The following is a 15,192-nucleotide window of genomic DNA, read 5'->3' on the forward strand; positions in this document are numbered from 1 at the left end:
GGTTGGGGGGGGGGGGGGGGGGCAAATACAATTAAAGAGTGGTTTATTTCTAATTCGATACAAATTTTCCGGGATCTTTCCTCACTTTTTAGTAAATTGTACTTTTTAATGCATACGTTGGAAAATGATACAGTCCCAAATTTACAGCAAGAAATATGCTTATTAAGAGGCATACATGCATCTGGGGTTCCGCCCCTGGACCCCACGCCAATTAGTGTCCTGCCAGTGTCACAAATAAGGTATTTAAACAAAATGCTTATCTGACCGTAATTAGATGCCTAAAACCCCTGAGCTTCCGGAGGCTCTGCCGAGGGACCCCACTAAAGAGCCCTAAGGCGGGCCCCTGGATGATCATCTTACGGTAATTGGATGCCTAAAACCCCTGAGTTTCTGGGGGCTCCACAACCTGGACCCTCTACACCGTTTGATGTCACGACACTGTCACAAATAAGGTATCAAAATATGCTCTTCTGACCGTAATTAAATGCCTAAAACCCCTGAGCTTCCGGGGGCTCCGCCCCGCCCTCTCGTCCCCACCAGAGGCCCCAAGGCGGGACCCTGAATACTTATCCGCAGGCGCGTATGCAGGGGGGGGGGTGAACCCCCCTTTGATATTTTTTATGTATGTATTTTGGACGAAACCCCCCCCCCTTTTTTTTTTTTTTTTTTTTAATTATAAAAAAATTAAAACAAATAAAAAATAAAACAAATTATTCCAATGGCTGACATAAAAAAATTGGTTACCCCCCTCCCAACGGAGCAAAATTTCAAATTTTCAAATTTCGAGACCCCCTCCCAAAAAAAGTGTCCTCTTACCCCCCGAGCTTTGGGGGAAATTGCTCTTAGACGCTTGAAATTAGGGGCACGATTAATGATGAGAGGAAAAGAGGAAACTTATCGAAAGGGTTAAGACACGGGTTAGACAAGAAAAGGGGCACGTGTCAAAGTACAAAGGATAATTATCCGAGGTGAAAATGGGGCACTTCTTACACCTAAAAAAAGAGGCACGCACCAGGGATGAAAAGGGATTTTATGAAAACGGGAAATGAGCATTTGTCGACGGAAAAGAGGCACCCATCAGATTTTGATAGAGGCATTTATAAGAAGTGAAAAGGGGCATTCATGAAAAAGAGATAGGTTCCTTATTAAAAAGAAAGAAGGGGCACATATCATTGTTAAAATGGTAATTATCAGAGGTGAAAAGGGGCACTTAGTGCATCTGAATAGGGGCACTGACCATACATGAAAGAAAAGGGGCACCGATTAGATTTTAATAGAGGCAATTATCAAAGATGAAAATGGCTAATTATGAGAAGGGGGAAGGGGCACTTATAAGAAGGAAACAGAGCATTTATTAGGAAGGAAAAGGGGGACGTGTCAAAATAAAAGGGGCATTTATAAGACTAATTACATAATGTGGAGCAACAGGGTATGATTGGGTCACTGAACCTGTCATAAACTGACAGATCACTATTGATGATGATGATTTATAAGAGATGAAAAGAGCACTTATCAGGAGGGGAAGAGGCACTTGTCAAAGTAAAACGAGTATCTCTCAGAATTGAATAGGGTAATTTCAAGTGCAAGAGATAAAAGGGACACTTATGAGAATGAAAAAGGCTCGTTTTTAAATGGGGGCAGTTATCATAAGGAAAAGGTGCACTTATTAAAAAGGAAAGGGGGGCACATGTGAAAATATAAGGTGCGCTTAAATCCGAGTTAAAAAGGGGTAGTTATTAAAAGGTGAAGGGGCAATTGTCAAAGCAAAAGGGGAACTTCTTAGATTTGAATAGGGCAATTATCAAAGGTGAAGGGGGCGCTAATCAAAAGTGAAAAGGGGCGCTCAGTCTCGCACCTGAAAAGGGGAACTTACTAGAAATTTAAAAAAAAGCACTTATGGGAATGGAAAATGGACACTTTTTGCAAAGGAAAATGGGAACTTGTCAAAGGAAAAGGGGTACGTGTCAAAATAAAAGAGGCACTTATCGGAGGTGGAAAGGGGAAGGGGCAATTAAGAAAAATAATAGGGGCACTTGTCAAAGTTAAAGGGGCATTTTTCCTGTGTAAAAAGGGGCACATTTGGGATCCATGAAAAAGAAAAAAAAAAAAAAAAAAAAAGTTTCCCTTCTTCTTGTCTTCGCACTGTCATCGCTTCGAGCATGCTGCAGCTTCCGAACCGAACCGAACCGAACCGAAACCGATAATACCGAGATAGCTAAAATGAACAGACGATAGATTTTATATTGATGGTATTAAACTATTAATGTCTTATTATTTATTTAATGGCATAATGTTATGACTTAAATACTATATTTTAAGACGAAAAATAATTTTTGAAAAATATATTAAATGTACTATGTATCTCAATTGATAAATTTATTGACTCGTTGGAACTTACCCCCTCTAAATTTGCCAGGACTTCAAATTGGCAGTGGCCTTACCCTGATATTGCAATATGGCACCGGAGAAGGTGTCTTAGATATCGTCAAAAACCATCAAATATTTTGCCGAATGAAATTACATATTAAGAGTTTTACCAGCTTATCGTTTTCTACAATATCTACGGGATCAGCGGGGAGACATTTCAGCCCACTTGATGATCTACAACCTGAAAGAATGAAATAATGAATCTGGATTCCCTGTCGCTGGCCTTTTCTCAGGTTACCAATCTTGTGGCCAATCTCAACAAAAAGAATTACAAGCAAAGTGTCGGGGAAATCTCTCGCGTAAGTGGAGCTCCCGTAGGCTACGATGAAATGTTTTGGTGTCTGTTATCATTTCTTATAAACATAGATCCAAGTATTATGAGAGATATGAGTATTGCATGTGATGTGTGAAAGGTAGAGTCTGAGACTCTGACTCTGACTCTGACTGAGACTTGTTCGACTTCGAGGCTGTGCACTGTGATTTTGAGAGCAAGAGGAAGAGCAGTTTGAGCAAGCTCAGAATTCGGAAGTCGTCTGAAATATGCAGTCTCTGCCTCGGCTATGGTCACGGGTAGTCCAATAATTCTGAATTAGGAAGTACTTCTACTATTAGATTTGGCTTGTGGAATATCAAATATCTTTAAGGTCTAATAAAGAAATTTCATTGTCTTTGAATGTGGTATTTTTGGGGCATTTCGTCATGATTTTTGTTTTGTTTAGTCTTTAGTGTAGGTCTAGTCTAAGTGTGTGTGTGGGCAGTTGGTTGGAGAATAAGGATCGTCCGCTTAAACAAGGATATCGTAAACGCGGACAAATCGCATCTTAAAAAATAAGTTTTGTACGCACTTTCGTTGACGATCCGATTTACCGATTTGCGCGTTGGCGATGCGAAAAAAACAGTTCCGTGATGATGCTCCACAACGCAGCAGAGACTTTCACGTTATGAACGATAAATCCTCTGGAAGACGGACAATCGGTAACAGTAGGTGGTGAACTAGGGCTATTTTATTATGCGGAATCTGTTTTTCGCATTGCCAGTGCATGGATCGGAAACCCGCAGAGCGCCGAAGAAAAAAAAATCTTTGAAAATGCGCACGATCTTTAATTTTTAGGATGCGATTTGTCCGTGTTTAAGAGGATATCCTTGATTATGCAGACGATCCTCATTCTCAGACCAGCGCCCCTGTTAGCTGCTGGTGGTGTGGGGGGGGGGGGATTTATCTAATTATACGTTGTAATTCAACCCAGGTCAAAGAAAGGATAATTATTAGTTAAAGGCCAAGTCAACTCCAACTTAAAAAAATTATAGGTTGTTGTTAATAAATCAAAGGTTAAAACTGCCAAATATCGCAGGCGTACTTCAAATATTTAATTTTGAAAGAATAATTTTTGTTTTGGTTATTTCAAGCAAACATTTAAATTTGCCACATGTCAGATTGTTGATCAAGTGATGTGACATATGCTCTTTACAACGAAAGTGCGCACCGCGCCAGTGGTATGCATTCTGACAATTCAAGATGCTGATGTGCCAGGCTTACGGTTATTCAAATCAGCCAGATTGTAGTAAGAAAAGTTTCTTTGCTATCCCAAACCCTTGAAATACAGGGAGAGAATGTTCTCAATGGCTAAACAATATTGGGACTGACAAGTTCGAATCCAAGATGGCATGGCGGCTCGCATGTTTTGCCTCTTCTCTTACACCAATATTATTAAGTTAAAAGTCATGAAAAGGCACTAAATATCAACAAACATGGTCTACAACAACTCCAAATGACAAAATAATCCCAGCTCTGCATGTTTTTTAAGCATTTGATAGCCCAAAACTTATATTTTCAGCATTAAAAAAAAAAAAAAAAATCTGATTTTTTTCCCAATCATTTTCATTGATCCGTGATCAGAATTTATTATCCGATTTCACCTGATTGGCCCCTGATCCAATGATCGGTTGCAGGGTTAGATGATAGCTTCTTGTACATGTAGTGCCATTATCTGCTGAGCACTATCAGTCATCGTGCTTGCTGTCTCACAAATTCAACTTTCTTAGTCATTGTGTTATTTATTTTGTGATGTTGAGTGACTGCCTTATGAAGACCGAAGAGTTCCTCAAGAATTATTTGTTAGAATCTCAAGATTTCAAATGGCTTTGTGACTAAATAAGAGACGACCCTGCGGTTACTTACGAAACACACAAGAGATCATACTTTGCACCGGTAGATGAGATTTAGTTGAGCGGCAATTTTGCTTGGACATGGTGTAGATTCAATCCCATTCAGGGATGTTTCATGGTTCACCTCTCTTGCCACATTGGCAGCTCAGGAAGACTAGTAGGTCCACCTTCAGTGCCACAAATATCCGCCTTCCCACATTGTATGGTCTTTCCTTACCCTGCTCTACAGCTGAGCCAATTTTGAATATATTGTACATCATCTAGACTCTGGAGTCTATACTGTACATGTAGGCTAAGGCACGGTACGCAGGCCTGATGGCAGTCCTTCATTTGTGCAACTCTCCACATCCCGTTTACTATTGCACGGCCCACTGATGTAATGAGTAGTATTTCTTTTTACAAATTGTTGTTGTTTTTTTTTTAATCTTTCTCCAGCTCGTTTCTCACAACGGGCCAGAGGCAGACAGGCACTTGCTGCGCTGCCTCTTCTCCTACATTGACTTTTGTGATGGTAAGAGCAGCGGCAAAGACTTCTACGAGGTGAGGACAAAAATAATCTTAAACTTTATTGCACATGCATGTACTGTACATGTAAACCTCTCCAATGTATACAATTTACTGTTATCTTGAAGAATGGTGTACATGGACTTGTACTACATGTACATGTACATGTAGAGCTAATTGCATTGGCCAAATTTTTGTGTATGCTCTTAAACAGATATGCAATGAATGATATATTGTATTTTACTAAAAATGATATACATCTCTTGACAGACATGTCTTTATAGTACAGAGGAGACGGGGTACATAATGTATATGAGAGATATTTGAAGCATCATACAACATGGATTATGCTTTTTCACTCTGTCTACTCTGTCGCTAAACTGACTCCAAGCTGACCTATTTCTTGGCTATTTGGATTAAAGTAGATTTTCATTTCATGCGTTATTCGGTCTGGTGAGTGACCGTTTTTACCATACTCATTTTCCCCCAATAAACTGTAGTGTTATAAAAAAAGTTGGGAAAACGGTTTTTGAAATTACTAATTCCAATCATGAATATCTTGATAATCAGACAGGCAATCGGCTTGGAAAAGTCATGGGATTCCTGACTGACCTAAAGGTTTATAATTATCATCGCAGCATGAGCTAAATCCAGGAATTTTTTAGAATAGAGTCAAAGATACCCAATCCCTGTAAATGATTTTTGTTTTGTTTTATTTTATTTCAACAGACTCAGCTGTTGATACAGGAGTGCTCCTTACTCATCACCAAACCTAATTTCATCTCAACTTTGTGCTTTGCCATCGACAACCCTCTGCATCAGCAGAAGGTAAGAAATACATGTACTACATGGAGCAGTGGAAAGCTTGAACTATTTGATTTCTATTTTTGAATTCCTGTAAGGTCGTAAATTAAACAATGTGAAAGTAAATCTCTCTTTGCTATATAATATATATTTGTTTAAATCTCTGAGATGTAAAAGTTGAATGAGATTATAAAAGTGTAGATTCAAATTGTATATCACTTTTTTAAAATTCCAAACGTTACATGAAAATTCCAGAATAACTTTGCTGTACATGTACAGTATGTGTTTTTCTGAAGCAGCTGCAGATATGGTCAATACAGAGTAATTGCTTGGTAGTCGTTTCATTCTTAATTCATTAAACATGAGTTACAGATTTTTCCTGTCATTAACAATAACAACTGTAATACCCCTTTAGGCTAATAAGTTTTAAAATGTGATGTTGGCGTTGGTTTATCGTCTCTTTTTTTTAAATAACCGTATAATTTCCAGTTTTGACAATATGCATTTATTTCCTCCCTCTTTTTTATGTTGATTCTTCATTACAGAGTCTAAGGCCAAGCCAGCAGTTGTTCACCCAACTGAGCAAAATCTTAAAGCTCACTTCAGTTCAAGAAGTTGTCTTTGGTCTTGCTCTGACCCATTCAGTTAAACCTGAAACCAGATCACTAGGTAAGTACAGTTAACCTATAGCAGTTTAGTGTCCTTTTTAGTGATTTTTCCCCCCACATATAATTATAGGAATTACACATTGTACATGAACAGAACGAGCAAAAATCGCAGAAGTTTTAAAAGAATATTTCTGATGCAGTTTACTGTGCCATTCATGTATATGAACAATTCAATTGTATCATGTTTGTTTGTTTTTTGTTTGTTAAACTAAAAAATGATAGGTGGACTGATTGAATTAGGGCCTTTGTTAAATACTTTTAGATGTAAGCTATAATATGTCACATTGTCACGAAATATAAATGGGGACAACTCCATTTTACACATACTTAAAATATTTCAAAACTTGGTAATGGTATGAATAATTTAGTTGTTAACTGTACATGCTTTTCCACAATGTTTTTCTTTTACAAGTTAAAGATAAACTTGAGTTCTGGTAAAATAAGAAAATTAATTCTGATAGAATCAAACGAAACTTACACTGAATGTTCAAGATTACAAATAAATGTCATTTGCCCAACAATTTTAGTAGAAGATGTATAATGGCTGAGTAATAAGCATAGAAAGATAAGAAAATCAAGGTTAGTAGCCCCGACACCATTTGTGTAGTCCCATATACATCTTTCTGTGTACAGTGCTTGTTACTTTGCCAAGACTGGGCCAAATTTATTATGATTTTCAAGACTCCAGAACCTTGCAGTAGGTCCTACACACCAATACTTTTTTGATTTGACAACTAATAGTCGTTATTTTCCCACTTGAAGACATTTTCAAGCCCCACCTTTTTAGGAAAGTTCTAAATTAGTATTATCTCTCAAATGCAGTTGGAATTTAACTTTTTCATTTTTTTGGCCTACAAATGGGACATAGTACCTTTAACAATGCAATCACATGACCAGAACTCAACTTTATCTTTAATATGGATATTGAAAACACCAGAACAATTTTTTCTGAATACCCTGTTGCATGTAAAGTATCTATTAAATCTGCAGTATCGACTGCAGAATGCGAGAAAAAGATACATGTACACTTTGTAGAGGAACATGTTTGAAACAAAATAGTTAACCAAAAACACTGCATGTTGTTCACGGTGGCTGTTGTTTCACTTTCAAACTTTTGTAAGTTGCACAATTAGTATCATGATTCTTTTATATTGTAGCATGGAATGTTCACAAATTTTAACCACTTCCAAAATTCAAGAAAGTTTTTTGCTCTATTAGTGAGTGGGGGTAATTTTTTTTTCTTTTCTTTTTCTATCTATGAACAGCTCTCCAGTTTGTGAAGCAGAAGTTACCTGATCTTGTCCGTGCTTACATAGATGCCGGTAAAAATTTCTTCAAGTTTCTTTCTTTCATTTCTTCATTTATCACTCTATTCACCGTCTTGATTTGAAACAATAAGTTTAGTGTGTACATATAGTTTCTGGAATCAATTTAAATTTGTATAGACTCTTTCTAAATATTAGATAAACATAATATGGATTGTACGTTCATTTTGTAAGCCCAGTGCAATGTCTAATGAATATGTACATCTTGTTAAGCGGAAATCTGCCCTCTCATAAATCGTACCAAAATTCTTGACACTCCCTATTTGTGAAACATTCATGAAATAATCAAACATTGACAGACACCTAAGTCATGAATTATTCATATACAGTATTATGGATAAATCACTTGAACACTAAATCATAACCTTTTCCTATACATTTAGACTGAGGGTGATAATGGAGTTTTACATCTTCATGAAGGATGGATATATGTCCTGCTCTTTTTAAAAAACAGTGGCCAGTCAATGTGGTGTTTATAATAATATAATAATAATAGCTAGTTCTTATATAGCGCTTTTCAGGACCGAAAAATCCGTCCCGATTTTGACAGACAAAATCGGGACGTATTTTTATGCCACATGTTCGTCTAGTCCCGTATTTATCTTTCTGTGTACAGTGCTTGTAACTTTACCTAGACTGGGCCAAGTTTCTTATCATTTTGATGATTCCAGAACCTTGCAGTACACACCAATACTTACATGTATTATGCTAGATGATCAATCTTTTCTGATCGATTCCACACCGTTTCTTTCACAATGCAACTGCATGACCAGAACTCAACTTTAGCTTTAAAACTCCCCTTCTTAATTTGCCGGTAGATATTCGTAACCAGCAGGAGAGTGGATTGGCAGACTTTTCTGTGGAGATACTGCAGCTGCTCCTGACCCACCTTCTCTACCGATCACCCGATCATCTGGGCCTTGGGAGTGTACAACTAGAGGCTTTCCTCAAGACTCTCAAGAAAGGTCAGTTTGATGTCATTGGTTACAGTGTTGATGATGACGAGGAGGAGGAGGAAAATGATGGTGAAAGTACATACCTGCCAACCCTTACAAATAATCTGGAATATTCTGGATTTCTAGGACCTGAAAATCTGGATATTCTGATTTTTCAAAATTTTGATTATTATTGTTATTTTCTTCTTTTGCGTGTGTGAGTGTGTGTGTGTGTGTGTGCTAAGGCCAAATTAGCTTGTTTTATCATGTCCCGCGATTTGATAGTTCACGTATTGTTGGTTTCACTGCCGCTGGAAGTGCGATTTCTTATTTTCGAAGGCATACCATGCTAAAATTCCTAATTCTTATTTTCAGATGTTGGCAGGTATGAAAGTAGTGACGATGATGATGATCATCAATATTATAGTGATATTGATTATGACGATGATGGCGGTGGTGGTGGTGGTGGTGGTGGTGTTGGTGATAGTGTTGATGATTGTGATGATGGTGGTAGTTATGGTGATATGATGATGATGGTGATATGATGATCATCATCAATATTAGGGTAATGATGGATGGTGCTTGTTGTGATGTTGATTATTATGATGATGATGATGGTGGTGGTGGTGGTGGTGGTGGTGGTGGTGGTGGTGGTGTTGGTGATGGTGGTGATGTGATAGTGGTAATTTGATGGTGATGGTCTTTATGATGGTGAAGTAGTGTATTATGGTGATAATGATTAAGGCATGATTGCCCACAAAGAAGTGATATTTTTGTGCCTGTTCCGAAGAAGCATGTAAGATGATCTTGCATGTTACATAGGAATTTATTCCTTCATGATGATTGAAAACAAGGGTATTGAGAAATTTTATGTGCAGAACAGGAAGAAAAGACAAAATCAAATCTTCCCACATGTAATGTTGACATCACATTTTTAATCCTATATACAGTAGATCCTGAGTTTTAAAGTTTGTAACTTATATTAAAGTTATTAATTTACATCTTTTTGCTATGATGAAAAACCCATAAAAATTAATAAATACTACATGTATACTAAAATACCAAGTATTTTGGAGGTACTATTTATATCTCTGACTGCATTCCTGAAACATATCTAGACAACAAAGAAACACAGTCAAATTGTGTTTTGACAAAAATATAACTGTTTTGCCTGAAACTCGCCCTTTTTTCTACATGTTGAGCAGTCTAAGTCATATGCACACTTCGAAAACTGTGCCAGTAATTATTTATTTAATTGTTTGGCACTTCTTGAACTTTCACCTTTTAATTTCTCAGATTTTTGTGTTTTCAATTAGAGCAAAGCACATGTAGATGCACATCAATGGGGAGGGGGGGGGGGGTAATATTATGGAAGAATGTATGATATGCTGTTTGAGAATTTACATGCATTGTCAATTACTTGTTTATGTCTTGCGCAATTCCTGTGTGAAGGCTACTCACAACTGGCCATATTGTTTGTTACTCATTATCATAATTTGTAAACATGAATGCTGAAATAATCAGTGCCTGGCCTAGGTGAGGAAATATGCCCGCACCTTGGACTGTGACCAAAGTATGTGTTTTCAAAGTAAACAGCTGAAATGGTAATTGCCTGTGGCAAAGAATATCCTTTTACACATAAACAGCTTTGTCACTCTGTTGCAAACTGGTTGGTTCAGCTGAATCTTAGTGCTCATATCACCCTAAGGAATCATGTATCGACAGTATGCTTTTCACAGAGGAGGTGGATTTTTATCATGTTACATGAATCCCATGGGGATTAGAGTGATAACAGGTATCAAGTGTTGAATTGAGACAATGTGTTTTGTAAATGTATGTGTTTGAGGACATGTGTAAGTAGCTATGTGTAGTATGTTCCTTTTATTATGAACATTGCATAGGGTCATGTATGTTTCAATGTTTGTATTGTTAAAGTGTGCAATTTAAAAAAAACAATTAAATTATAGATTTACTTACATTGTTTTCTTTGTATTGGATCAGGCAGAGAACAATATGCAATGTTTATTAATTACCTTACATTTCAAAAAAAAAATCAGGGTAGTCGACAAACAAAAATTGAAACATCGTTACATAAAAAAAAAAATAAAAATGGAACGTGGAAAGAGGAGTATGAACTGGAGTTTGCAAAGCACAAAGTCCTTTGTTTTCTTCAGGGCTTGCCGAAGGGCTCTGAGGTTCTGAGATATACTGTACACTCTGGTGAAATGTTAGCCATATTTTAAAGCATTATGAAACCAATCTTACGACTATTATTTCATAAATAAGTTTGGTTGAGAATGAATAATAGCCTGACTGCCTGATGCTGATTTTCAAATCTGTACAATCAAAGTTCAAACCTGTACGATCAAAATTCAAAGCAGTATAATGAAAATTTTGAAAGATTTACATGTTTCTCAAACTTCACAGATCAGGGATGTGTAACACAACAATTTCAAATCAGTGCAAATTAGTGGCAGTGTCCAATCAACATTGTTGCATGGACGTCTTGATTGAAAATCTGACCCTGAACTTGAAGCCGGGCATGAACCAATCAGGGTTCCTGGTTTCATTTAAGCCAAGTTGAAGCCAGAGTGGAATTTCCCTTTACTCACTGTATTGACCTTGTTTGTCTGTAACATACATGTAGAAAATGACCTTATTGATGTGTTGCTTCTGAATTGACTCTGTACATTATTCTTTTATTCTGCTTTCTATTCTACAGAATTTCCGCCTGAGCGAGTACCTGTGGTGCTTGCTCCCTTGTTGTATGGTGACAAACAAGATATTCATATGGACAGAGTGATTTCTGACAGCATAGCAATACCTAAAGGAGTGGTGAGTTGTTATTTGATCTGTCAACAAACACAGTAGCAGTTTGTATATTTATTACTTACATATTCATATGGACAGAGTTATTTCTGACAGCATTGCAATAGTGAGTTAGTTATGTGATGTGTCAACAAAGACAGTGGCAGTTTGTGTAAATGCTAGGAATTTTCTAATTCCATTCAAGTTCAGATCTTGCAGCCACTTTTTAACACTGGAAATTAAAGCAAATTTCTATTAAAAAATGAATATTCCACATTGTTATTGTCATGAATTATCTGGCATCACTTCCACATTGTTATTGTCATGAAGTGTCTGGCATCACCTATGCCTTGGAAGTGAAATGCAAACTGAATGACTGTTACTGTTGGGTCTCTCCTCCTGTTGTAACTGATTGAAATGTGCATCACTATACCAGGTTTTCCCTATTCTTATTCTAGTTGCAATGTAGGGGAAAAGTTATTGCGCAACTATGCTTACCATGGTCATATTGCACGAACTTGCGGATAGTGGGGATTTTCTCATTGCTAGTCTGGTGGCAAATGTAGATCATTGTTATATATTTATAAAAATTAAAAACAAGAAGAAAATCAAACAGAAATAAATAATCAAATCACATCAAATCAAATCAACCTAGATCAATGATCCATAATTTGATTTGGATTGATTTCTCAAGCCAGTAATAATATCCAATAGAACAAATAATGTTGTACATTTCGTAGAATTATAGTAAACAGAAAACAACATCAAAGTAAGTGGCAAAGGGGAAATAGTGAAGAATTTCTAGTATGCAGGTGGGGGGGGGGGGTATCAAAAGTATTGTATTGTATTGTACCCCTTCCCCCAACAATAATTATAACATCACTTTGTAAAGGGCATGTGGTAGTCATTTAAACCTTGTTATGATGTGACGGGGTAAACTGTCACGTTTAACTAATGTAAACGTTGGTGTAATATGTTTCACATTTCTTATATATTATGACTCAGAACTCAGTGAATACGCAAAAACGGTTGCATAGATTATTTGCACGCAGTTGCCATAATTTTCACATTTATTCATGTTTTAAATGCTGCAGTTTACCAATATCTAAACGAGCTTTTAGAATAGTACAGTAATACAGTTATGTAGTTACTATACTGAAAGATAAATAGTAGGCTTGCGGATGCACCATGTGAGAGAGAGGGAGGATTGAGGAGTCCTAAAAAGGACTCTCTGTAATCTTTCTTGAGGGTGTGTAGTACTGAAAGAGAGTTGCGTAAAATTTTGTCTGATGACACCCCTCCCACCTTTTTTTCCTCTTTATCAGATGGATGGCTCTCTGGCAGAGCTTATGCAGGAGATGGGGTACAGCTGCTGTGCCACGGTGGAGGAATGCCACAAGACCCTTGTCCAGTTTGGCATCAATGGCTTGACCGCAAGCAATGTGGCCAAGGTCATCGGTATGATGGCCAGGACCCACACAGGCCTTATGGATAACCTTCCACTTCAGGTAAGAGAGAAGATAAGATATTTGAGCATATTTTCAAAAGAAACAATCTTGTAGAATACTTCAGTGGTACATGTATTTTCTTGTTTAAAAAAAATTGATGTGGATTGTCATTTAGAAAACAAATTCAGTGATATATTAGTGATCCTATTGTAGACTGTAAATTTTGTAAAGCTCTGTGCATAAAACACAGCCTCATTTATGTTTGTTTGCATAATTTGTCTATTTTTTTGTAACATTCAAACTTGAACATATACATTTTTGCGGTAGTTTAAAAAATGTTGGACTTGATATAGCAATGAATTATAGACAGCAGGCCAAGTTGACAATATATACAGTTGTATCTATTGATCAGAAAGGAACTAAATGCTCTTTTCTTCTGCACAGTCGGTGTCTGGGGCTAGCGTGTGGAGCGATGGCAAGGACAAGCAGGACCAGGCCGGGCAGCTGTCCACCTGGGATGTGGACACCTTCATCAAGGTGGTGAGGGAGCTTGCCCCACATATCAACTTCAAGGAGGTGGTGTTTGAACTTGACCATCAAGGGTTCTACATCGGCGAGAGCCAGGGGCTGAGGCTGGTCAAGACGGCGTTGATCAGGGGTCTGCAGCAGGATGTCTTCCCTGTGGAAGCCCTCTACAGAGTCTGGAAGAACTTTGAAGGACAGGTGAGTTGCGACCGCCCAAAGGAAATACAAAAGGTCGTCTTTGTAAACAGGTTCCTTTAGTACATGTTTCAATGGGAAACCATTTTCAAGGGAAACAAAAATTGTGCTTGTTGTAGACAGGTGGTCACTAAAGCAGGTTTGACTGTACTAAGGAAAAAAGGGGTTATAATTTTTAAATGTGCATACATTTTGAAAAAATGATGTAATTACTGATTGGGATGGAGAGAAGTTTGAAGGTAAATTTGTTCATGTCAAGGCTCATTTTAGTCCCAAAAGAGAAATAAATTGAAGCAGAAATCCGTAGCAGCTAGTTTCTACATGAAGATCACATGTAAGTGAATGTAGAGGCAGTTAAATTGAAAGAAATGCTAGACTACCACACTCTCTGTATGTAGCACAATGTTTCCTCAGTGTTGTATTTTGTTTTCAGATTGAACTTTCTAAAATATTTCTGTCTCATAAACATTGGAAGGGTTGGTCGACTTGCAATCGCCAGTTTAAGGTTACATCAGTGCGCATGTGCAGACAGGCTGACCTCAGGTCATTGGCTTTGAAACAAAGCCAATGACCTGAGGTCAGTGGTATTTATGCGTAAATTAAGATTGCGCCCATGCAAATGATGATGTGCGCACACAACGCAGCGCACAGGCAGTGATGTCATCATAATTTGCATGGGCGCAATCTTAATTTACGCTTAAATCCATGACCTCTAGGTCATTGGCTTTGTTTACTCGCCAATTGAAATGGCGCCCCTAACCGTAAACTGGTGTATTTATTAGTTTGCGTTTTAAAGCTATGTGGAAAGTTTATGTGATTGTGAATTTTAGAGATAAAAAGCTTAAATGGGTAAATTGTATGTTTATTTATTCAGGAATGCTTCTAGTGATTAATGAAAGATATGATCCATGTTTATTCTCTCCAGCTATCCTGGATCCAACAAGCCCTGGCCCAGCCAGACATCTTCTGTTTTGCTGACTACCCATGTCACCCTGTGGTCATTGACATCCTAAAGGCACCGCCAGAAGAGGAGAACAGAAAGATTGCTACATGGTATGTCATAAACCTTAAGCTTAGATGAATAGTTTACTTATAGATTCAAATTGATGGAAAAAATCTTTCCTGGGGACCTAATGACGATTTTTTTTCTTCTTCAATTAACCTGTTATTAATGAATGATCTACAATACTTGGATTCCAGTCTGCATGCATTATTTGTTGCTATTTCAAGCAAGTCTTGGGCAAGCTTTCAGGAATTGAAGAATAACCTTTCTTAAAAAGTATGCATAAACCTGTCTATTGGGCAGGATTGAATCTTGTTGTGGTTTCCTGGTAGCTAGATAGCTGCTGGCCCTCACATCATTTTCATGGTTTTGTTGATCCTTTGA

At 37.5% G+C, this 15,192-nt stretch overlaps 1 protein-coding gene across 1 annotated transcript in view; it reads left to right on the forward strand.

The window, feature by feature from the left end:
- Nucleotides 1-2,419: 2,419 nt before the first annotated feature.
- Nucleotides 2,420-15,192, forward strand: part of LOC591524 (CCR4-NOT transcription complex subunit 1) — a 52,191-nt gene continuing 39,418 nt past the window's right edge. The window contains 10 exon segments of the mRNA XM_030975800.1: nt 2,420-2,726; nt 5,029-5,133; nt 5,827-5,925; nt 6,447-6,570; nt 7,835-7,891; nt 8,713-8,859; nt 11,552-11,664; nt 12,963-13,145; nt 13,530-13,808; nt 14,731-14,858. Coding sequence (XP_030831660.1) covers nt 2,625-2,726; nt 5,029-5,133; nt 5,827-5,925; nt 6,447-6,570; nt 7,835-7,891; nt 8,713-8,859; nt 11,552-11,664; nt 12,963-13,145; nt 13,530-13,808; nt 14,731-14,858 — 1,337 coding nt within the window. The 5' untranslated portion in view covers nt 2,420-2,624.

The sequence above is a fragment of the Strongylocentrotus purpuratus genome, unplaced genomic scaffold (assembly GCF_000002235.5).
Source record: "Strongylocentrotus purpuratus isolate Spur 01 unplaced genomic scaffold, Spur_5.0 spur5_scaffold_8, whole genome shotgun sequence".
Classification (NCBI taxonomy): Eukaryota; Metazoa; Echinodermata; class Echinoidea; order Camarodonta; family Strongylocentrotidae; genus Strongylocentrotus; species Strongylocentrotus purpuratus.